Source organism: Phyllostomus hastatus, unplaced genomic scaffold, assembly GCF_019186645.2.
Source record: "Phyllostomus hastatus isolate PE091 unplaced genomic scaffold, TTU_PhHast_1.1 phas_contig_348, whole genome shotgun sequence".
NCBI lineage: Eukaryota > Metazoa > Chordata > Mammalia > Chiroptera > Phyllostomidae > Phyllostomus > Phyllostomus hastatus.
This window is the reverse complement of record NW_025333860.1, coordinates 1,482,441-1,505,477: the sequence shown is the minus strand read 5'-3', so window position 1 is coordinate 1,505,477 and position 23,037 is coordinate 1,482,441. Positions and strand designations below refer to the sequence as shown.

The window sequence follows — 23,037 nt, the reverse complement described above, 5'->3', positions numbered from 1 at the left end:
GATGAACTGATAATAGAGGGGAAAGAGTGGAAATGAGGGAACACTGAAAAGACTATCAACAATCCAGGGAAGAAATGAGCCTAAATTCTTAGTGCAGTGGGACTAGAGATGATTTTTAAGAGATATTAAGGAAAAGTGGGGAAGGAATAGTACCATTCATTACAATAGGGAAACATAAAAATCAAAGTTTAGACTGGATGGAAAGGAGTCAATGAAACCTTTTGCTTTTGGAGTTTGAGGTGTCTCTGAGACACACATGTAATATCTAATAGGCTTTTGAATGTGTGTGCACATGTATGCAGACATACATATATTTTCATTCATTATTAAAGCTTGCAAGACAGCTGGGCAGGAGATGTCATCAGCTTATGGGTAGCAATTAAAAACCATGAGTGTGGATGAAGTCACCCAAAGTGTGAGTCAGAAGATGTGGGCCCAGGAGAGCTGTTAAGGTTCTCCCAGCAACATTATGTTAAGGAAAAATGGAATGGGGAAAGGGCCCTAAAGATCAACTTTTAGAAAGGAGAAGAAAGAAGTTAAGGTGCAGGAGAAGCCAGGACAAAGTGTCAAGTTTAATAAAGTGAGTAGCGTCAAATGCTGCAGAGGTCATGGAAGAGAAAGACAGGAAACTCCATCCACTAGATCTAGCAACTAGGAGGTAGCCTGTACAACCAGAATGAGGCCAGTGAAGTGGTGAGGCGGTGTTTTTAGGCTATTAGAGAACCCCCCTCAACTGAATAGCTTGCTGTTAGGGTAGCTGAAACTAACTACAGCTCCAGCTGCTCTCACGCGCGGGCCATAGCCGCGCACGCGCACTCGTACTCACTGGAGGGCTAACAGTTTCCGGACCCCGCGCACGCGCCTTCCGAGCCCACCAACGCCGCTCGGGGCCCTCCTATGGCCTGCAGAGGGCGCTGCGCCTTGGAGAGCAGGGGCCGGGTGCCGCTCTAGCCAGCGTCCGGGCTCGGTGGCGGGAGCCTCAGCTCCGCGTCTCCCACACCGCCTCCCAGTGCAGGTGGGTCCCCCCCGCGGGGGGCGAGAGTGCTTGGATGCTGTGGGGAAAGCTGGCAGCGGTAACCTACGTGCGCGGAGTGATCCCCATCGCCTAAATGCCGGGGCTCGGGTCCGGCCCTGGCGGATCGGGGCGTGGGCAGGACAGCACGGGTGCAAATCCCAGTCCAGTGGGTGCCTCCTCCTGGAAGTGCAATGCCTGCCTGTCCAGAACTACTTTACCACCCGGGGGTCTCAAACCAAGTTCGCGAGCAGCTTCCGGGGGAACAACTGGGGGCGGGGCTTCAAGGGGGCGGGGCTTCTATGATTGACACTTCTTTCCCCAGGTTTCACAGGCTGCCATTGGACCCCACCCCTGGCTTGAACCCTGAACCGGCACCATGGTGAGAACCCTGAGTCCAGCCCCTCACCTCAGCATGCCCATGACCTTGCTCCTAGTGGCCTTGCCTTTCCATTTACCTTTGTAAACCTGAGGCTCCACAGTGGGTTCCTTGGATCTGCCCCTGCAAGGCAACCTGCTCCCTTCCAACCCACCTATCCCTGTAGCACGGGCGCCTGAAGGTGAAGACTTCGGAAGAGCAGGCAGAGGCCAAAAGGCTAGAGCGGGAACAGAAGCTGAAGCTATACAAGTCAGCCACCCAGACTGTCTTCCAGAAGGTGGGGCCCTCAGAGCTAGCCCCTTCTCCACATGGCCCCCTTAGTATATAGCACAGAGGCCAAAAGCTGGGCCTTAGAATCAGATTGCCTGGGTTCTATTGCTTACTACTGTGTGACCTTGGGCAAGTTACTGAATCTCTTTGGAACTCAAGTTTGCTCATCTGTAAAATGAGACTAATAATTGCACCTACTGCACGAGGCTGTTGTGAAAGTTCAATGAGAGAATACATGTAAACCCATGAAGCGCTTTACATACTACCTACTGTATGGAATGGGGTCTACAGAATGCTGGATAGTTCTGTTTATGTTATTTAGCCCTGAAGTGGAAGAATGGTATGATCTCTGACCCTGCTACCTATCTTCTCAGCGCCAGGCTGGTGAGCTGGATGAGTCAGTGCTGGAACTGACAAGCCAGATTCTGGGAGCCAACCCTGACTTTGCCACCCTCTGGAACTGTCGACGAGAGGTGCTCCAGCGGCTGGAGGCCCAGAAGTGTGTAGGGGTTCAGAATCCCAAGAAGATGACCCTAGCCCTACCTCTCTGCCCTGCCTGGGTCCAGGGATAGAGGAGGAAGCGGGTAGAGGCATAGGCAGAGGGCAGTCGAGGATTGTTGCAGAAAGTCAGGGGTGAGCTGAGGTTGGGTGTTGGAGAGCCCTGACCCCTGTTCCCGTCTGGGTGTAGGTCCCCTGAGGAGCTGGCCGCTCTGGTGAAGGCAGAACTGGGCTTTCTGGAGAGTTGCCTGAGGGTGAACCCCAAATCCTATGGTACCTGGCACCACCGCTGCTGGCTGCTGAGCCGCTTGCCAGAGCCCAACTGGGCTCGGGAGCTGGAGTTGTGTGCCCGCTTCCTCGAGGTTGATGAACGGAACTGTATGTGCCTGCATATTCTGTCCCCACAGCCCTCACCTGCCCCACATCCTGGTACTGGGACCTCAGGAAGGCCCAGAGTGGGGAGGGATGACCAGGACAGGCCTACCGAGCTGATGGCAGAGGGATTATGGAGCGAAACTCTGTGGGATGCATAGAGGTCCTTCTTGGGTTCTTTGAGGGAACTCCACGGGTACCACCTAGGGAGCTGCTCCTCTTGCCTTGCTTCTGAGATGTTCTGTCACCCCTCCCCCCAGTCCATTGCTGGGACTACCGACGTTTTGTGGCTGCACAGGCAGCTGTGCCCCCTGCAGAGGAGCTTGCCTTCACTGACAGCCTCATCGTTCGAAACTTCTCCAACTACTCTTCCTGGCATTACCGCTCCTGCCTCTTGCCCCAGCTGCATCCCCAGCCAGACTCTGGACCACAGGGGCGCCTCCCTGAGGATGTACTTCTCAAGGGTAAGCAGGGTTGGGTGCTGGGGAGGACTCTGCAGCACTGCCCTTCCAGCCTAGCCCTGTTTCTGAACCTGCCATTGGGTTTCTGGGCAGCTATTTCATGCATGGCTCTGGGGGTGCATAAGGTTCAGCCCCTGACAGAAGAGAGCTCATGTCCTGTAGGAAAATAAAACTGATATATGTAGCTGCTGTACAAAGCTAGCATATAGGCAAACCGAGGACTGGAGGGACACCAAGGAGAGGGTGGGGTGTTGGGGCAGCCAGGATCTTAACCACAGCGCTGTGCCTCCTGGGCCCCTGCAGAGCTGGAGCTGGTGCAGAATGCCTTCTTCACTGACCCCAATGATCAGAGTGCCTGGTTCTATCACCGCTGGCTTCTGGGACGAGGTGAGCAGTGGGGGAGGAGGCTGGGTGTTAAGGGCTTGGAATGAATAGAAGAGGATTTAAGGAGACCCAAGGCTGTGTCTCCCCGCCAGCTGACCCCCAGGATGCTCTGCACTGCCTGCACGTGAGCCGGGATGAGGCCTGTCTGACTGTCTCCTTCTCTCGGCCCGTCTTGGTGAGTCCTACAGCTTTTGCTAGAGAACATTGTGGATTGTGGGCTTCACGCTTTTGGGGCTGATGGGGTCTCTCTTGTCCCCTGTGCCAGGTGGACTCTAGGACGGTGACTTTGCTGCTCATCGTTGATGAGTCACCCCTGCCTGTGGAGTGGAGGACTCCAGACGGCAGGAACCGGCCCGGTCATGTCTGGGTATCCCAGGATTGCTGGGACACAGTGGGGGCTGGGGCAGACCTGGGTGGGATGATCAGAAAAGTGGCATGGCTGGGCATTTCCTTGACCCAGTGCTCCCAGCTTTGTGACCTGCCCGCTGCCTCCCTCAATGACCAGTTGCCCCAACATACATTTCGTGTCATTTGGACAGCAGGCGACATCCAGAAAGAGTGTGTGCTCTTAAAAGGTGATGCAACCTGCAGCAGCCCCTGCCCCCTCTTCCTCGCATGGGTGTCCCCTCCTACCACCTACTCTTTCTTTCAGGCCACCAAGAGGGCTGGTGCCGAGACTCAGCCACAGATGAGCAGCTCTTCAGGTGATGACAGGGAAGCACGCCTGCAGGAGAGGACTCTGGGCATCAGGCAACTGGGATGGGAGGCAGGGGGCTCAGGCATGTGGTCTCAGCCTGGATAGGGGGATGGCAAGTACCCCAGAGCTGTGGGCATCATCCCTCCCCTTCCCCCCTCAGGTGTGAGCTGACGATGGAGAAGTCCACGGTGCTACAGTCCGAGCTTACATCCTGTAAGGAGCTCCAGGAGCTGGAGCCTGAGAATAAATGTGAGGACCTATTCCCTGAGATCCTACTTCTCTCAGGAGGCCCCTTTCTGTGTATATTGGAGGGGGCAGGGAATAGGAAGGGTCTCAAGAATATGGGAGCAGAGGAGGGTCCTCTTCCTACCCTCTTCTCAGGGTGCCTGCTCACCATCATCCTGCTGATGCGGGCGCTGGACCCCCTCCTGTATGAGAAGGAGACACTGCAGTACTTCCAGACACTCAAGGCAAGCTGGGCCTGCAGGAACAGACAGGGGGAGGCCCCGTGGGCAGGAAGAAGGCAGCTGACACAGATTCCTTGCCGGCCTTGTCCCTGCCAGGCTGTGGATCCAATGCGGGCAGCATACCTGGATGACCTGCGCAGCAAGTTCTTGCTGGAGAACAGCGTGCTCAAGATGGAGTATGCGGAGGTTCGCGTGCTATACCTGAGTCACAAGGTACAGACTGCATGTAGCCTTCCCTGGGCCCTCATCCCGCCGGCCCACCCTTCTTCCTCATGGCCTGGCCAGCTTTTCTGTTTGCTCCCTGGTCTGTCTGGCCTCACCTGCCTTCAGTCTCAGGTGCCTTTCTGGACATTTTTTCCTCTGCTCATTGGAGCAGGCCAACACCTAAAGCCTGAATAGTTCCCAGAAGTTCCTGACAAACTTCCTAGACTCTGTTTTTCCACTGCTTTCCTCTTCTTACAACCAACCTTCCCAACACATCAGTATTACCCCGTCACTGCAGCCCACCTCTGCTCCCAGCATCCGGCCCCCGGACTCACCCGACCCCTCCTGCCAGTGTCCGTGTTTCTGCCAGGGTCCTCCTCTGTCCCCTGTACCTGCTCCCACTCCACTAGCCACCTCACCCACAGCACTCGTGTCTGTCCCATGTCCTTGACTTGTAGTATGTACTATGGTAGGTTGCAAAGTAAGCTTCCCACCTTCACCACCCTCTCCTAATTTGGGGTCCGCAAGGGCCTGTGTGGGGCACAGAGGGCAAGTGCTTGAGACATGATGGCTGAGGCCCCACCGAATCGGGTGTCTCATTCCCTCCACAGGACCTGACGGTACTCTGCCATCTGGAGCAGCTGCTCTTGGTCACTCATCTTGACCTGTCGCACAATCGTCTCCGAGCCCTGCCCCCTGCCCTGGCTGCCCTGCGCTGCCTTGAGGTAAAACGTTCACTCCTTCATCAATGTCCTGGGTGGTCCTTTTTCCCTTCCTCTACCTCAGAAGCCTGCCCACCCTACAAAGAGATGCCCGGGTCCTCCCAACCACTGCAGATGACCCCTGTCCTCCCCCTTTCGTCACCCAGCCTGACCCCAGGAGCCCTCCCATGCACTGTAAGCTGGTCACCCTGGGCGCCCCAGTTGCTTGTACCAGTCTCAGGCTGACAGCTGCCTGACTGCTTTGTCTTCCCTACCCTCCCTGCTCCTCAGGTACTTCAGGCCAGCGATAATGCCATAGAGTCCCTGGACGGTGTGACTAACCTGCCGCGGCTACAAGAGCTCTTACTGTGCAACAACCGTATCCTTCCTTCTGGTTGCCTTTTGGACTGTGGGTAGAGTGAGGTGCCACACTGGGAAAGGACAGACAACAAGCAGTGGGGGCGCCCCACTGAAGGGGGATGAGGAGGGAGCTCTGGCAGTCTAAGCTGAGGAGAGGGGCTGTGTGTGTCTGTCCTGGACTTGCACTGTGTGTTTCTGCAGGGGCCAAGCGATTTCCTCAAGCTAGAGTTCACAAATGGGCAGACTGCAGATGTGCTTGGGTATGAGGTAGTATTTTAAAAGTCAGGAAGTTTCATATTTAAAAAATTTGGAATTCTGATTTCTCTTAAAGATGGTAAGTTAAAGCAACCTTGGCCTGTATTTTCTTTCTTTCTTTTTTTTTTTTTTAACATTTTACTTATCTTTAGAGAGATGGGAAGGGAGGAAGGGAGAAAAACATCAATGTGTGAGAGACATATTGATCTGTTTGATTACTTGCTTCTCACATCCCTCAGCCCCACCCCCTCCCCCGCCCAACTTGGGACCTGGCCCGCAACCCAGGCATGTGCCCTGACTGGGAATCAGACTGACAACCTTTCGGTTCCCAGGCCTGCACTCAGGCCACTGAGCCACACCAGCCTGGGCTGGCCTGCATTTTCACTGAGCAGTCTTTGGTCACTGCTGAGTTGTGGATGCCTCTAGCCATGGCTATCCTTCTTCTTGGCCACAGTCTCCACCACTTCTAGCACCAACCCAGCCTGGCCCCTGTGCTTCCTGCCTGGCCCCTGTGGGCAGGTGTTTGCAGCCCTTGCCTAGAGCCTTACCCCCTCTAGGGAAGCATGAGAGGGGCCCACCAAGCAGGCTGCCAGGGAAAACAGCGATGGGTGCCTAGGAGCAGGCGAGATCTGGGGGGACTGGCCAGCCTTTCCTTGACTCCCCTGCCTAAGGTCTCCAGCAGCCTGCAGCACTTCAACCGGTTGCCTCCTGCCCCAAGCTAGTGCTCCTCAACCTGCGGGGCAATCCCCTGTGCCAAACAGTGGGCACCTCGGAACACCTGGCCGAGCTGCTGCCTTCAGTTAGCAGCATCCTCACCTGAGAGACCCTGCCCCCATTCTGCCCTCTAACTTATGGGACTGAATAAAGAATGGGGAAGCCTCTAAGGCTGCTAAGCGGCTGCTGCTGCTGCCATCGCTGTCATCACCATTACTACTGTCACCTTTCTGGAAAAGGAACGGAGAGAGTTAGCGTGTGTTGGCTTACCGTCTCCTTCATTTTATGCTCAGTCCTGCTATCCCCTGTCATGGAGAACCAAAGCCTCAGCATTTGGGCAGAATCAGGGTGAAGGCTAGATTCAAGTTTACCTTCTGGTTGGTCTGGAGCTGGGTCTGGATTCCAGGCTGGGATCCAGTTTGGGGTCAGGTAACTGTGGGGTCTGGGCTACAAAGCAGCTATGTCTGCAACTGGAAGGGCGTCTAAAAGTTTCTCCCATGACCCCTGCCCCTTCCAGATGCCCTCTGCCCAGGAGCCCTGGCTCTCATTCACCACAGCCAAGAAGGCTGTTTCCCAGAGGAGGAGGTCCGGGTACCCTTGCTCTACCCTCTTAGAACAACAACATCCTTCCCCATGAATAGCATTATGCAGTTGAAGAGCCCTTTAAAATACTTGATCCCACTTGCTCATCCTAAGCACTCAGGCTTGAGATGATTAGGCCCATTGTACTGATGAGGAAACTTGGTAAGACATGCCCAAGATTGCTGAGCTCAAATGCTGGAGCCAGCGCTCTCTGCACAGCTTGCTCTGGGATTCCAGACTCCTGTTCTTGCTTCTGTGTGAATGTGGAACGATTGAGCAGACCTGGCCTCACTCCCTGAATCGGGTGTCTGCTTTCATGATGACACCCATCACATGCGCCCTTGTGCACGTGGACCCTCACACATTTATGCCCACACACAGACGCGTGTCCTGACTGAAAGCTCTGAGGCACCCGAGCCTCCTGGAGGGAGGAAAAGGGAGTGGCTCAGGTTAGGCCACTGAGTCAAACCTGGCTTGGTGGAGGGAAAAAGATTGAAACAAAAGGGAGAGAGTTTGACAGGCATTTTCCTGGTTCCCTGGGAATCTTCCTGGGCCCGTGTTTGCTCACACACATCCAGATCTTCAGGGTCCAGCCCCTTTCTCTGTCCATAGTGATGTACAAACAGCCCTTCAATGAAGCCCTTTGGCTGACCTCCCTCATATCTGCCTGAGATTTTGATTTCCACTGGTGGGTTTTCTGAAAGTGCTGGAGGTTGGGGCTGACTCCCCTGCAAGGCTGAGCCTTGGAGGTGGGCTGGAAAAGGTCAGCGTGAGTGTGGAGAGCTCCCTGCCTCTGCTGCACTTGCACCTCCCTGCCCCATGCATCATCAGGCTCCGCCTCTCCTCAGCTTCCCTGTGTCTTCTCGCCAACCCTGTTTTCACTGTTTTCTGTTCGATGGCCAGTGGGATGGAGGGGAGAGGCCCCAAGAGGGGGCCCAGGCTTCCTGTAGACCTCCCAAGAAAGCCTCGGTAAAGATGGCTGGCCTCCTCTTTACCTTGCGTCTCTCCAGGGCAGCAACGGGTGTTTCCCCTGTGCCAAGGTGGAGTTGGGATGCACACAGGGCAGGTGCCTGGAGCCGGTTAGTCAGGATTCCCAGGAAGAATTCAGGGTTGGGGAACCCAGGACTCCCGCTGACCAGACACTCCTCTCAGTGAGGGGGGGCCACTCTGTAGCCTAGGGAGGGGCCTCAGTTCCAACCCAAGCTTCGGAGTAAGGCCTCAGCTTCCCCCAAACTCCCCGGGGCAGGGATTGCCCCTACTCTGACCATGTCCCCCAATCCCAAACTTGGAGGGACACAGGAAGCTGGGGGCTACTCACCTCTGCTGGGGGCTGTAGAGCAGCAGGAGGAAGAGGAGGGACACATGGGTGGGGGGTCAGAGGATCTGGTAGAGCCGGCAGGTCGTGGGCTGGCTGGTGGAGCCAGTCTGAGGGCCAGGCTGCTGATGTCAGCAGCCTGCACCTTGGGACCAAGGGACCTCCCCGGGCAGGACCAGGACCAGGACCAGGCCAGTGTCACAGTGCTGAGCCTGACTGGGCTGCACAGGAGCTTTGCAACAGGGGTTGAGACCACAGGCAGGCAGCCTGAGCTTGGCAGCAGAGGGTCAGCTGGATAGGGGTACAGGTGAAAGGGGCTCCCTGCCCCCACTGCCCTCAGGAGAAGGGACTCCTTAAGTACACAGTCTGGCAGGGGTCAGCCTAGTATGGCGGTCCCAACAAAGCCTTCCACTTCACCCCAGCTTCAGCCCTGAGAGACTCCGATCCCCACCCCCACACACACCCTCCCAAGCCCTAGCCCCAGCCACATCATCCCATGTCCACGGTTCCTCAGTTCCTCGAAAGGGAAAAGAGGTTTCGGCGGGGCCTCATTTCCCTCCCTAACCTCAGAGACAGCCCCAGGGGGCCGGGCCTCTTCCCCCAACGGGGTTGGAGCAACCAAGCTTCCCTTCCCAGCAGCAGCCCCGCCCTCCCCCCTCATAAACCACTTGCCGGCAGGCCCCACACCTTCCACTTGTGTGGCAGCCTCCAGCGCGTCCATCCTGTCCCATCAGTCCTAACCTGTTCCACCCCGACTGCGCGACCCAGAGCTGCAGTCGCCGCCGGCACCGCCGCCAGGTGAGGGGCCCCGACGGGCTCTGGGCTGCTGTGCCCCACGATGCTGTCTGGGGACTGCGCACCCTCAGATCCTGCCCCAGCAAGGTGGGGTGCGGCCCAGCTCGAGCCTGCAGGGCCAGCAAAGCTGCCCCCCTGCTGGGACTCCGCTGGGGGAGCCCGGGCTCGGGCACAGCGAGCCGCCCCTCCCGGCTGCTGTGCGTGGGGTTTGACCAGAAGTGGGGAATGCCAAGGCCCCCACGTCCCGCCTCACCCGTCTGTCTTTTGCAAGGAGTCCTGGGTGGGGGATCTCTGCTAAGAAATGGGTCCTAAAGGCGGTCAGCTGGTCGACCACTATCTAGACTGAGGAGAGGTCGGTGGTGGGGTCAGGACAGGGGATGGTCTGTGCAGCTGGGTCTTAAGACTGTGACGAGTGTCCACACATTTCCTGGGATGGTCCTTGAGCAGGTTTCTTGGTAGGGTGTCTGGTTTGGCGGATGTCTGTGTGGGGGTGAGAAGGGAAGACTCTCCCCTGCAGTGTGGGAAGTTTCTCTAGCTAAGTCTGAGAGGAGTCTTCAGGGAGTGCCTCTGGATGGGTCTGGGGTAATCTCTGGTTCAAGATAAGATCGTCTCTGTCATCTGGCTGAGCCCAGTTCAGCTCTGAATGGAGGTTTTCTGGCTGGGCTGGCTGGGCTGGCTGGGGTGTCCTGGGTAAAGGACATCTGAGAGGGTGACCGGAGCCTCCCTGCCTCTTCCACACAGACATGATGGGAAGTCCTCGTTCCGACATGGGCCGCTGGGGCGGGAGCCCCTGGCAGCCCCCCGCCACGCCGTCCCCAGAGCCCGAGCCCGAGCCAGACAGACGGTCACGCAGAGGGAGCCGCTCCTTCTGGGCCCGCTGCTGTGGCTGCTGCTCCTGCCGGAGTGGGGCAGATGATGACTGGGAGCCCCACGGAGGCCGAGGGTCCAGCTCTGGGGGCCGAAGAAGACCCGACTCCCGGGGCTCAGGTTCCCGCCGACCCGTCTCACGGGGCAGCGGTGTCAACGCAGCTGGAGACGGTGTGATCCGAGGTGAGACTGGCCTGTCCGTCTTAGCTGAGAGCCAAAAGGGGACTGAGGCTCATCCTGGCATCTCCGGGGGCCTGGGAGGCTAATGATGGAGCCATGGGCTCCCCATGGGGCTTCGCTGACCAGGAGCTATGACTTTGCAGAAGGCATGCTGGTGGTGACTGGTGTGGACCTGCTGAGTTCACGCTCGGACCAGAACCGCCGAGAGCACCACACAGACGAGTTCGAGTACGATGAGCTGATCCTGCGCCGTGGGCAGCCTTTCCACATGGTCCTCTTCCTGTCTCGGCCCTACGAGTCCTCCGATCGCATCACCCTGGAGCTGCACATCGGTCAGTGGGGACTGTGGTGGGGAGGGTGAACACTGGGGCAGGGGGCCTGGCTAGCTGGCCTCCCAGCCATGGTATTAGGGTCAGAGGGGTGTCTTTGGGCTCCTCCCTCATCTCATTCCTCGGCCTCTGCCAGATGAGGCATTTGCAAGTGTGTGTCCCTAGGGGTGTATTGCAGGGACAGTCTTGGTGTCCCCATTTTCCTAAGCTCACCCACCTCAAGCCTTCAGGGGCATCTCTTTCTATTCTTTCTCCTTGGGTGTTTGCTCTGGTGTTGCTGCCTCTGTGCATCTTTCTTTCTGGGTCTGCTCTCCTTGCGCAGGGTGTGGCTGGCTCCCTCTGCGCTCTCTGTCCAAGCCTGTCTCTGTGTTTCCTCGGTCTCCGTGACCCAGGGCAGGTGCCTCCCTTACCGCGTTGCTTGGTGGCCATAGACTGTGCAGGCTGGTGATTACCCTGCTGCCGGGGGCGGGAGACTCCTCGTACCCTTTGATTAGGACTTGACCTTGTCCACCCCACCTCTCACGTCCCAAGTACCCCACCACCTCCACCAGGGATTCCCTGGGCTCTCATAGTGGCAGCCTGAGGGAACAGGCAGGGTCGGCCTTCAAGATCCGGACTGCCCATTCACATGAGGTGGGGCACCCGGACCCAAGCAGGGCTGGGACAGTCAGGCAGGCGGAGGGTGACGGAAGCCTGCTCTCTCCTGCCCACCTCTGAGTTCAGTGTCAGGGGAACAGGTTTGGGATGTTGGACTGGGCCTCTTCCTTGACGTGTGGGCAAGCATCGGGCGGGGACGGAGCTGTTCTCAGACTGCAGGGTGATGGCCCAACTCGGGGACACACACACACGCTGGCTCATACATGCTCTGGGTGGGGCCGAGAGAAGTCTAAGGCTCCGTCCCCACTGCCTCAGGGAGGCCTCGCCAGCTAATTACTGCTTTCCCGTTCTAGGAAACAACCCCGAAGTGGGCAAGGGCACCCATGTGATCATCCCAGTGGGCAAAGGGGGCAGTGGAGGCTGGAAGGCCCAGGTGACCAAGTCCAGCGGGCAGAATCTGAACCTACGAGTCCACACCTCCCCCAGTGCCATCATCGGCAAGTTTCAGTTCACAGTCCGCACGCACTCGGAAGCCGGCGAGTTCCTGTTGCCCTTCGACCCCAACAATGAGATATACATCCTCTTCAATCCCTGGTGCTCAGGTGAGCCTGCTGGAGTCCGGAGCAGGGGATAGACAAGAAAGGAGGCAGGTCAAGTGTCCTCTCCTAGGACCCAGCCAGGACTCCTAGGAGAAGCCAGCCTCCCTGTTGCCCAGGTGAGGGGATCTAGTTTCTAGGTCAAAAGTTACCCCCTCTAGGTCACACAGCCTCCCCTCTCCTGGTGAAGCACCCTGGTTACAGTCACCCTCCTCCCAATGTTTCTGACATATTCCCTCTGTCCTTCCTGGGAACAGTGTTTTTAGGCCAGTGGTGTCCCTGTTCTTCCTCTGTGGACATGAGCCCTGCAGAATTGGCTCAGGGGCAGGTGGGGCCCAGGGAGAGGGCTGGAGCGAACCAGGCATGTGTATTTTGGGGTTGCAGAGGACATCGTGTATGTGGAACGTGAGGACTGGCGGCAGGAGTATGTGCTTAATGAGTCTGGGAGAATTTACTATGGGACCGAAGCACAGATTGGCGAACGGACATGGAACTATGGCCAGGTACAGCTGCCACAGCCAAATGCACTCAGGGGCGCTGGAGGCGGGCAGGGTTTGGTGGGAGAGAAGATGTGGGCCAAGCGGTCCAGCTTGGCCACAGTGGGCTGCGGCCACCTCTGCCCTCCCTTCCTTGCAGTTTGACCATGGGGTGCTGGATGCCTGCCTGTACATCCTGGACCGGCGGGGCATGCCATATGGAGGCCGTGGGGACCCAGTCAGTGTCTCCCGGGTCATCTCTGCCATGGTGAGCGCCCCCATGGCTCTGAGCCCTGCGGAGTGTCTGCCTGCTGCCCCCTTTGCTGCCCATTTCTGGCCTTTCTGGTTCCTCCAGGACCCCCAGCCCTGACCTGCCCTTGCAAAGGGTATAGTGGAGAGGGGTCTCACTCCTCTTCTCTCCCTCACCTGCCCCCCACCCCACCCTTCTTGGCTCCTGTCCCAGCTCTTATGGAATGTAGGGCCAAACCCAATACTTGGCACACCCAGGATACACATTCCTATGTCAGACCAGGCTGGGAGGGCAGATGGCTCTGAGAGGGCTGGGCGGGACTTGGCCAGATCCTCGGGCATTTAGGGGTGACGGAGGTTGAGGGCCGGGGGCTGGGCTGGTGACCACAAGGCAGGTCCTGAGCCTCTCCTCCGACTCCTCACACCCCATCCTGGCCTGGACAGGTGAACTCCTTGGATGACAATGGGGTCCTGATTGGGAACTGGTCTGGTGATTACTCCCGAGGCACCAACCCGTCAGCGTGGGTGGGCAGCGTGGAGATCCTGCTCAGCTACCTACGCACTGGCTATTCTGTCCCTTATGGCCAGTGCTGGGTCTTCGCCGGTGTGACTACCACAGGTAGTGGAGGGACTGGGACAAGAGTGGCCTGGGCCCTGCCGGAGGAGGGAGGGAAGCCGGGCTCCACCTTCCTGAGCCAGGCCCACTTGTTGCCATAGCGCAGGGGCAGGAGGGGGTGGATGGTAGGCTGGCCTTAATTATCATTAATTAATGTTAACAACCACAGAGAAGCCTAGGGGAGGGGCGGGGAAAGGGAAGGGCAGGGGCAAGGCCAGACAGGTGGCCTGGCTTCCCCTAACCCCCAACACCCCCCAACACACCCCAACCCAAAGGCCTCCTGACCCTAGTGACCCCTGACCCAGCTCGGTGACCCCAGTTGCCCTTCTCCCTGTGCTGTTCCTCACCTGATGCCTCACCTCTCCCTGGCCCCTGCCCTGGCCCTGGGCCCTGAGCCCCAACTGTGCCTCCTCTGCAGTTTTGCGATGCTTGGGCCTGGCCACCCGTACCGTCACCAACTTCAACTCCGCACACGACACAGACACGTCCCTCACCATGGACATCTACTTCGATGAGAACATGAAGCCTCTCGAGCACCTGAACCACGACTCCGTCTGGTGAGGCTGGGGCTGGGGCTGGGGCTGGGCCGGGCCGCTCCTCCCTGCCAGGAGCAGCGACCTGCGACCTGGCTCCCGAGGGGTCCCAGGGGCTCAAACCGGCTGCTCAGACTCAGCCCTCCCTCATGTCTGTCCAGGAACTTCCACGTGTGGAACGACTGCTGGATGAAGAGGCCGGATCTGCCCTCGGGCTTTACAGGGTGGCAGGTTGTGGACTCCACACCCCAGGAGACCAGCAGTGGTGAGGCGGCGTCCTGCCCGGCCCCTCGAGCCCTCCCTGGGTGGCAGGCTCCAGCCTGCGTGCTGAGCCGGGCCTGAGAGCCAGGCCCTCAGCCCCCACAGCTCCTTCAGCCAGCTCATCAGCCACGTGCCCTTTAGTTTGCTTTTACTTTTCTCCATAACTGTATGCCTCAGTTTTACTTATTTATAATGGTTAATATACCATTATAGCAGATGACTTGACAGTCAAAGCATTCAAGAAAATTCAGTGACAGGTTTTTCTCCCCCAACCAATCCACTATTCTCATTGGCTTTTTTACTTATATATCCTCGGGATAGTTCATTGAAGGACACTTTTATTTATGTATTTTTTTAAGTTAAAAAAGGTGATTATTTTAAGTAATACATGCTGGAGAGGGGACAAAGTGCAGAATTGAATAGCATAAAATGTAAATATTTCCTGTCCTCTCTCAGGAGATTTTTGTTTTGTTTTGTTGTAAGCAGATGTGTAGGTCCCACCACAGACCTGACACATCAGACCTTCCAGGGATGGATTCCAAGAATCTATATATTTGAAAGTTCCCCTAGTGATGAGATCAGCTGGGCTTGGGGCCCTCTCCCAGCCCTTTCGGGACACGTGGGAAATGGTGGCCCAGAGAGGTGGAGTGACTTTCCCTGGGACACAGAGCATTAGGTCAGCCGCAGAGCAAAGCCAGTCCCTGACTCCCTTCCTTCTTGACGTGCACTCTCGCTTTCACCAAGTCCTCTTCTGTCTGTTCTGTTGCTCACCATGAGTAATATGTGTAGTATAAAAAAATTACGACTCAGATAGGTTCAAAGAAGAAAGCAGCCCCTGTACCCAGCCCTGAGATTGAACTACTGATGACATAACCTACCAGTATCTTTTCCACAAGACACTTGTTGGCAAAAGCTAGACCTGCCACACACTGTGTTCTCGGACAGGCCCCTCCCCGTCCCACCCAAGCTCTGCAGCCCCAGCCAGCCCGCCCACCCCTCGAGCCGCCTTCCTTCTGCTCTCCCCTCTTCGCCCTGGGGAGGAAGGCGCTCACTCAGCCCACATTTCTCCCTTGGTCTCTGACCAGACCCCAGAGACCAACCATCTCTATGGACAGTGCCCCCTGAGCTGTGCAGCCCAGGGATGCCGGCGATGCTGGAGAAGGCCAGCGCAGGACACTGGGAGAACTGAGTCCTGGTCCCCACTCTGGGAAGTGGTGGGGCGGGCAGCCGGCCTCGGGCTTCTTTCCAGCTTGGTCACTTCTTAGATATGTCATCTTCGGCAGGTTCCTTGCAGCTTTGGGCTTTGATGCTCTTGTTTGTAATGTGAGGATAATATGTACCACGTAGGGTGCTTGGGAGGATCAGATGAGAAATCATATATTAGAGAGACTAGCAGTATGCCTGGACCACAGTAAACACGAGCTCCTTCAGTGAGATCCAGCATCTACCTTGCCTCTCTGAGCCTCAGTTTCCCCATTGATAAAAGAATACCATAGTGCTAGGTGTTTTCTCAGACCCATTCCTGTTGGATGCCCCTCACATACCGTTGTTCCGTGTCTCTCCTGCCAGGCCTCCTCCCTGTCAGCCACCTCACCTAACCCCCACCCCCGAGCACGACGCGGTCAGACCGTTTTCCACTAGACCCCCTCCACCCCCGCCTCGTGGCTGTGGAGCTATCAGTCTGCCACTAGCAAGCAGAGTTACCATGGGCTCTGCATGTGTCTTGACACAGAGGGTCCTGAGCTCTGGGGTCACAGACAGCCGACGCCCAGCTCCAGCCAGTGGAGGACGAGTGTGTTGGTGACCGGGCTGACAGCACAGGCTTGTCCCCAGGACTGGCCCAGCCACCCACTGACTGAGGCCAAATGGAACCTCACTCTTCTGTCTGCCTTCCCTGGATCGGACTGGGTGACAGCCGACCCCAAGGCAGTGGGCACTAGGCCTGGATGGGCGGGCCTCTCCCCAGGATCTGAGGGTCCCCCGTGGCCTCCTTGGAGCTCTCACCTCCATCCTGCCCTGACTCCCCTAGGCATCTTCTGCTGTGGCCCCTGCTCCGTGGAGTCCGTCAAGAATGGCCTGGTCTACATGAAGTACGACACACCCTTCATTTTCGCCGAGGTGAGCGTTGCGCCCCACGTGCCTTCCTGAGCAGCGTGGAGGGCAGAGCACTGGCACGGTCCTGGGCCTCTGGCCCTGACTCCACCACTGACCGACCAGCTGTGTGTCCTTGGGCAAGTCATTCTAAGGGCCTTAGTTTCCCTCAACTGTAAAAGGGAATAATAATGGCTGCCGTGCTTCCTGCACTCAGGATCAAAAGAAATAATTGGGTATGAAACGGCTTTACGGGTCGTAAAGTCAGCGAATGTGAGCGTAAGGGATTACTGTTATTAATGCCAAGGTGCTCGGTGAGGAGCCTCCCAGACCAGCCTGCCTGCTCTGCGGCTTCATCGGGCGCAGTTTGGCAAGTCTCCCTGTCTGGCTCTGCCAGGAGGCTCCCAGCCTTTAGACCTAATGCTCCCGGATGCTCTGAGGCTCAGGGGGAGGTAGCTGGGGCCAGGTCCAACCTCAGGCCCCCGGGCTGCTCACACTCCCTGCCCTCTCCCGACAGGTAAACAGTGACAAGGTTTACTGGCAGCGACAGGATGATGGCAGCTTCAAGATTGTGTACGTGGAGGAGAAGGCCATTGGCACACTCATTGTCACAAAGGCCGTCGGCTCCAACATGCGGGAGGATATCACCCACATCTATAAGCACCCAGAAGGTACCCGGCCCGGCCAGCTCAGGCCCAGGCCAACTGTGCCCGCCGAGCACTCACCCCCCCTCACAGTAGCAGTCATCTCAACCTTGACCCTCAACCCCCAGGGTCGGAAGCAGAGCGGAAGGCAGTGGAGACAGCAGCCGCCCATGGCAGCAAACCCAATGTGTACGCCACCAGGGACTCGGCCGACGATGTGGCGATACAGGTGGAGGCCCAGGACGCAGCAATGGGGCAGGACCTGACGCTCGCTGTGGTGCTGACCAATCGCAGCAGCAGCCGCCGTACTGTGAAGCTCCACCTCTACCTCTCAGTCTCCTTCTACACCGGGGTCACTGGGTCCCCCTTCAAGGAGAGCAAGGAGGAAGTGGTGCTGGCCCCAAAGGCCTGTGAGTGTCCCTTCCCCATCCCTGCCCGCTAGATGGCCGGCACCCAGGGCCGTGGACGTGGAGACTCTGGGAGGCCGTGTCCGGGGAAGCAGGCCTTCGTGACACCATGCCTCCTCTCCCCAGCGGAACGCGTGACCATGCCCGTGGCCTACAAGGAATACCAGCCCCACCTTGTGGACCAGGGGGCCATGCTGCTCAATGTCTCAGGTCACGTCAAGGAGAACGGCCAGGTGCTGGCCAAGCAGCACACCTTCCGTCTGCGCACCCCGGACCTCTCCCTCACGGTGAGGGCGGCTGGCTAGAGCGTGCGGGCGGGACCACCAGGGGCGGAAGGAAGTTGGAGTGGGGGGGACAGGGCACTAAGTCAGGAACAGGCTGGCTGGACGGACAAGGGTTCCAGGAGGAACAGGTCAGGGACTGGCCTTGGGCTCCCAGACTTCAGCTTTCTCACCTGTGAAATGAGACCTCATCCCCCGATGCTGTGGCGACTTCGGGTGAGGAGCGGCTTGGAGTTTCCCCTCTGGCTGATGCAGAGCCTCCTCTCAGGGGCAGAAATGTGGGAGTCAGGGAGGGTTTAATCCCCTCTGGTGCCGTGTATGGACTCCAAGTGTTTGGCCAGGGTCTCTGATGTGGGGATGGGTGTCTTTCTCTCAGTTATTGGGAGCGGCTGTGGTCGGCCAGGAATGCGAAGTACAGATTGTTTTCAAGAACCCCCTGCCTGTCACCCTCACCAACGTTGTCTTCCGGCTCGAGGGCTCCGGCTTACAGAGGCCCAAGATCCTCAACGTGGGGTGAGTCTGGCATCCTCTTGCCTGCCTCCTGGGCTGCCCTGGGCCCTGCCTGGCTTTCGCACCTGGTCAGTGTGGCCCTGTCTGTCAGGGTCTGACAGTGCACCTTGGGGCCAGCCAGCAACACCTCCTGACTCAGCTCAGCCCAAGCGACATGTCTGAGGAGGCCTGCTGTGTGTGTGGTGCTGTGTCCCCGCCCTGCCTCACCGCCTCATTAGGGAGCTAAAACTTCACATAGGGGTCATTAGCAGTTTATCCCTAACATTGCCCAGCACTCAGCAGTTGACCAGGCACTTTCAGGAATATCTTCTCCTTTGAGAGACCATAAAAACCTTTTTAAGTACATTAGAGACCGTCATATAATTAAAAGCAAAGCTTTGGAATCCTAAAAACTTGGGTTTGAGTCCCACCTCCATCATTCACTGGCTGTGTGCCCTTGGGTAAGTGTCTTTTCTCCTCTGAGCCTCATTTTTCTCACCTGTAATGTGAGGATAGCAGTAGGACCTGGTTCTGAGGACCATTGTGAGGATTAAATGAGATGATGCGCATAAAGCATCTAGCACGTGCTTGGTACAAAGTTAGTGCTCTGCTGGGAGTTTTTATTTTGATTATTGCCACCATCCGCTCCACTTTACAGAGGGGGAACCTGATGGCCACATCTCACAGGGTCTCACAGTTCACAAGGGCCAGACTCTGCCCTGCCCACATGGCACACGCCCTGTACAGGCTCTCAAGCCTGTTGCTTGCTTTGTGCCACGAGGGCCCCTCCCAGCCCACCTGGACCTGATGCTGGGCCAGGCGAGGCTCTGCGAGGGCCTGACACAGGGCTGGGTCCCTGGGCCCGTGCTGCCGTCTCTGACACAGACCCACACACGCTGCCCTGTCCCTCCCCAGGAGCAGCACAGAGGGAAAGCAGGGGAGGCCAGGGGCTGACGTTTAAGATCAGTGTTCTGGGGACAGGGGCCCGCATTTCCTTCCTTAGACAAAGAGAGCCTGAGGGAAAGTGATGGTCCCTGTGGAGGGGCTGGGTGGGGGAAACAGACGGTGCCCATCCACCCTGCCCTTCTTTCCCCCAACCCACACGCAGTCACAGCAGGCTCTGCCTTGGTGGTGGCCTCCACTTGGGCCAACAAGACAAAGCTGAGAAGGTTGTTTTCCTGATCTTCATCCAGCCTGAACCCTGGATGATGTCGTATGTCACAAAGGAGTGCCTTCCCTGTCTCTCTGGAATCTGGGGCAGCTTAGAGAGTGGAGCTGGGACTCCCTGATAGCTCCCCCTGCAGGTGTCTCTCATCTGCAAATGATGGAGGGAGGACCTCTTGTTCTGAGGGGTCCCCAGAGCTAGACTCCCATCAGCAGCCCTGCCAGACCTTTGAGTCTTGCCCTCGCCTGGGAGTAAGAAAAAGACCACTGAGCTGAGCAGGGAGGTACATCCCCCTTCCCACTTAAAGGCCCCAGTCTCCCCACCAGCAAATGAGAGAGTTGGATGATGGTTTCTCAAGGCAGGTTCTCCTCGCCTGTGGCTCCTTGGCTGCTGCTAGTTCAGGCCAGAGCCACCAGGACAATGGAGAACCCCAAGGGGGAAGTCCCTGGGCTGTCGGTTCAGATATATTGGATTCCAAGGTGGGTGTTACTTCGCTCTCATGCGCGCATCAAAGGCTGTGGTAAAGAATCCCATTGGAACATAAGGCGTGCCGCCCAGCATGGTGACTAGCCACTGAATAAACATTCCAGCACTTACTCCTCCAGATAGCTTTTGTCACCACCAAACCAGTCACCAGGAGAGGCTGAAAGTCTGTTCCAAGCCCTTCTCTGGAATTTCCCCCAGAGCCTGAATCATTCTCTAGAGGATGTCCCTAGGGTGGCCTTCCTCAATCAGAAAAAAAGAAAGCTTGGCTGTAAAGGAGGGACCAGATGTTCATGTGTGACAGGGTGCTCGTGACGTGTGTGTGTGTGTGTGTGTGTGTGTGTGTGTGTGTGTGTGGTTTTCATGGACTCTGAAGGAAAATCCAAAAGGAGTTTTAAATAATGTTCCATGCACTGGCAACAAGGCTGAACAAGTACAGGATTGAAGGACAGTGCTAATTTTGGATGTCTAATTTCTGGTGTCCTTGTCAGAGAGTTGGTTTCCTTGCCTGAGCTCGCTGACATAGACACAGTCCAACTCCAGCAGCTGATGTGCGCAGCTTAAACTCACAGACAGGCGTGTGGCAAATGTCTCACCTACCACAAAGACCAGGGCAGGGAGAGACCTTGATAGTCTATGCTGGGACCTGGAAAGCCGTTTCCCTTGGAAATAACGTTATATATAAAGGCCATGTTCTGAAAAAGTACAGTGTGATTAGTATAGTATAGTATAGTATAGTATACTATACTATATACTATATAACTATATATATACTAGTGTATATATATACTATATAGTTATATAGTATAGTATACTATACTATACTATACTATATAGTATACTATACTATATACTATATAACTATATAGTATATATATACACTAGTATATATATAGTTATATAGTATATAGTATAGTATACTATACTATACTATAAACACAAAAAAACAAACACATTTGTTAAAAACACAAATTTGTAACCAGCCGGAGTATAGCCGACCTGCTACATTGTAGGCTTGATTTCTGGTTCTCTGTTATGACAGAAAATCTAGAGATTAAGTCCATAACTTAACAGTTAGAGTTTATATATCCCCTGCTTCCCTCCTTTATGGAGTTTGGAGGGACCTTCAAGATCATCTGATTCCACCCTCTTATTTTATGTTCACTTCTATTTCACAGACCAGAAAGTGAGGATCAGAGAAGTTCAGTAACTTGTCCTAAGCCACACAGCTAACAGTGGCAAAAGGAGTACAGAGCAGTCCAGGGATGCCCCTTGTAAGCAGGCTCCAAGCAGGGAGGCTCATCCTCGAAGTTGGGGTGTTAATTCATTCCCTTGGAGGACTGAGGTGTCCACACAGGATGTGGCTCCAGCGAGGATCCCCAAGGTAGGCTCGGGCTGAGTAGGGAGCCAGAGGTAAGGGTTTAGGCAGAGGCAGGAAAGGATAGATGCTCAAAGGCATGAGCAGGGGCTATATAAATGCAATCGCGTTCACTACACGAAGCACACGCGCAGATTGCTGGGGGAGCTCAAAGAAAGGCCAGATTCATTTTCCTGAGGGGAGGAGGTGCTCAAGGGAGCCCTCCCTGAGGAGGTGGTGTGGGCCTGCACTGGCAGCCAGGGCAAGCATGAGAAAGGTGGGTTCAGGGGAGGGAAGGAACCGTGGGCCGGTGGGCAGGAGGAATGGTGGGGGACGAAGCGCCGCGCAGGCAGGCAGGCTGAGTCAGAGGGAGCCTGTGTGTGTCGGGTCAGGGACCTGCAGTCTCATTCCATGAGCACTAGGGAAGCCGAGTCCTTGAAGGGTTCAGTTCAAGTTCAAACAGTTAGAGAACAGAATGGAAAAATGAGACGGGAGGCAAGGTCATTTAGGAGGCAGGTGAAACTGATTCCCAGAAAGGTGGCCTCACAACAGATTTTCAGAGATTCATGAAGAAGGGAGAAAATAAAGGCACTGAAGTGTGTATGTGTGTCTCACATACACACAAACATGTGTCAATTTAAACACGCCAACTACTTGTTCTTGGGAAGGACTTTCATTTTGTTCTGATAACATTTTCTCAATATTTTGGGGTATTACAATTCTTTGGAAAGATTCTTGTGGCAGAGGATAATTAATTTTCCTCCACTTTCTTTTTTGGTAAAACCAGAAGTGTTTGGCAATACCATGGTAAGCCCCAAGTCTCCACATGAAGTTCGTTTGGTCTAGGAAACCCTGTGTGGGGCGGGGATGGTCTGGTTAGGTGGCAGTGGCCATGAGAGGGTGGCAGGGCCACAGTTTTGTCCGAGTGTCCGTGGCAGGAGAAGGAGGCATCCCGGGGGACTGGCAGATTTCTAGCTCAGGCAGCTGTGTGGGCGACTGCTGATCTGGCTGAGTGGAGGTGGCCTTGGGACTCAGGCTTTGTCCTGGTCTTGGGTGTGGGGATTCCAGCTAAGCCCACAAGTGCCTGAGGGGCTCCACCTCTGTACCTCTTCTTCCTGGCTGCCCGGTCAGTCCTCGCTCCCCACTCCACCCCCAGTCGCCCCAGGCCCATGACCCTCTCTCTGCCCACAGGGACATTGGGGGCAACGAGACGGTGACACTGCGCCAGACGTTCGTGCCTGTGCGACCCGGCCCCCGCCAGCTCATCGCCAGCTTGGACAGCCCACAGCTCTCGCAGGTGCACGGTGTCATCCAGGTGGACGTGGCCCCAGCCTCCGGGAGTGGGGGCTTCTTCTCAGGCATTGGAGACAACAATCGCTCCGGGGAAAGCATTCCTATGGCTTCTCGAGGTGGGGCTTAGCCCTGGGCCAGGAGCAACGGGACTGGAGTCAGATGAACACGGACACTGCCTCGACAAGACAGGGGTCCGCTGGAGAGCAGCTCTCCAGGGGCGCAGGCGGGGAGGCCAGGACACCTGGGGAGGGAGCCCATCTTCACTTGCCCTGGGTGGCACAGAAGCTAATAAACTGTTTTTTAATGAAGCTGCTGTTCTGTCCATCTGTCAGTCCGTGCTGGGTCAAGCAGTGTTCCAGGGACACATGTGGCATTTCTGGTGCCCCTGGTTCTGAGAAGCATGGCTGGCAGGTCAGATGAGACCAGCTCAGCAGCTCTTGAGAATGGACCTGCTCGGCATCAAGACAGCCTCCAGTGCTTATCTGACCAAACCTCACTCCCACCCCCACCTCAGGGTGCTTCTACTGCCCAAAGCCCTTTGGAAGCCCCTGGGTTTGGGGGGGACTGCCCCTTCCCGTGGCACCCACTGTGGGAGAGGACTAAATTCCCTTTTGTAGGCACATGTCTGAGGTAGAAATAGACTAGAATTCTCTCTGA

General features: G+C 56.4%; 2 protein-coding genes across 2 annotated transcripts; both read left to right on the top strand.

The window, feature by feature from the left end:
- The first annotated feature begins 895 nt into the window (after nt 1–895).
- RABGGTA (Rab geranylgeranyltransferase subunit alpha) lies at nt 896–7,040 on the top strand. Its single transcript, XM_045841160.1, has 17 exons — nt 896–1,015; nt 1,338–1,394; nt 1,558–1,668; nt 2,036–2,160; nt 2,350–2,537; nt 2,792–2,995; nt 3,296–3,379; nt 3,469–3,551; nt 3,642–3,743; nt 3,846–3,951; nt 4,029–4,080; nt 4,234–4,322; nt 4,455–4,543; nt 4,637–4,753; nt 5,356–5,469; nt 5,737–5,824; nt 6,732–7,040. Exons 2-17 carry the CDS (start codon nt 1,392–1,394, stop codon nt 6,878–6,880), a joined length of 1,704 nt encoding a protein of 567 aa, XP_045697116.1. The 5' UTR covers nt 896–1,015; nt 1,338–1,391; the 3' UTR covers nt 6,881–7,040.
- Nucleotides 7,041–7,674: 634 nt separating this feature from the next.
- TGM1 (transglutaminase 1) lies at nt 7,675–22,688 on the top strand. Its single transcript, XM_045841159.1, has 15 exons — nt 7,675–9,469; nt 10,208–10,516; nt 10,657–10,845; nt 11,793–12,041; nt 12,420–12,538; nt 12,672–12,779; nt 13,205–13,379; nt 13,795–13,933; nt 14,071–14,174; nt 16,200–16,288; nt 16,779–16,932; nt 17,034–17,315; nt 17,439–17,599; nt 17,970–18,106; nt 22,279–22,688. The coding sequence occupies exons 2-15, from the start codon at nt 10,210–10,212 to the stop codon at nt 22,505–22,507; spliced, it is 2,442 nt and encodes an 813-aa protein (XP_045697115.1). The 5' UTR covers nt 7,675–9,469; nt 10,208–10,209; the 3' UTR covers nt 22,508–22,688.
- The last annotated feature ends 349 nt before the right edge of the window (nt 22,689–23,037 follow it).

Coding starts and splice junctions, on each gene's coding strand:
- RABGGTA (XM_045841160.1), top strand. Junction 2,996..3,295: donor TGAGGATGTACTTCTCAAGG/GTAAGCAGGGTT, acceptor GGGCCCCTGCAG/AGCTGGAGCTGGTGCAGAAT. Junction 4,544..4,636: donor AGTACTTCCAGACACTCAAG/GCAAGCTGGGCC, acceptor TGTCCCTGCCAG/GCTGTGGATCCAATGCGGGC.
- TGM1 (XM_045841159.1), top strand. CDS start 10,210: ATGATGGGAAGTCCTCGTTCCGACATGGGCCGCTGGGGCGGGAGCCCC. Junction 16,933..17,033: donor CATCTATAAGCACCCAGAAG/GTACCCGGCCCG, acceptor CTCAACCCCCAG/GGTCGGAAGCAGAGCGGAAG. Junction 18,107..22,278: donor CCCAAGATCCTCAACGTGGG/GTGAGTCTGGCA, acceptor CTCTGCCCACAG/GGACATTGGGGGCAACGAGA.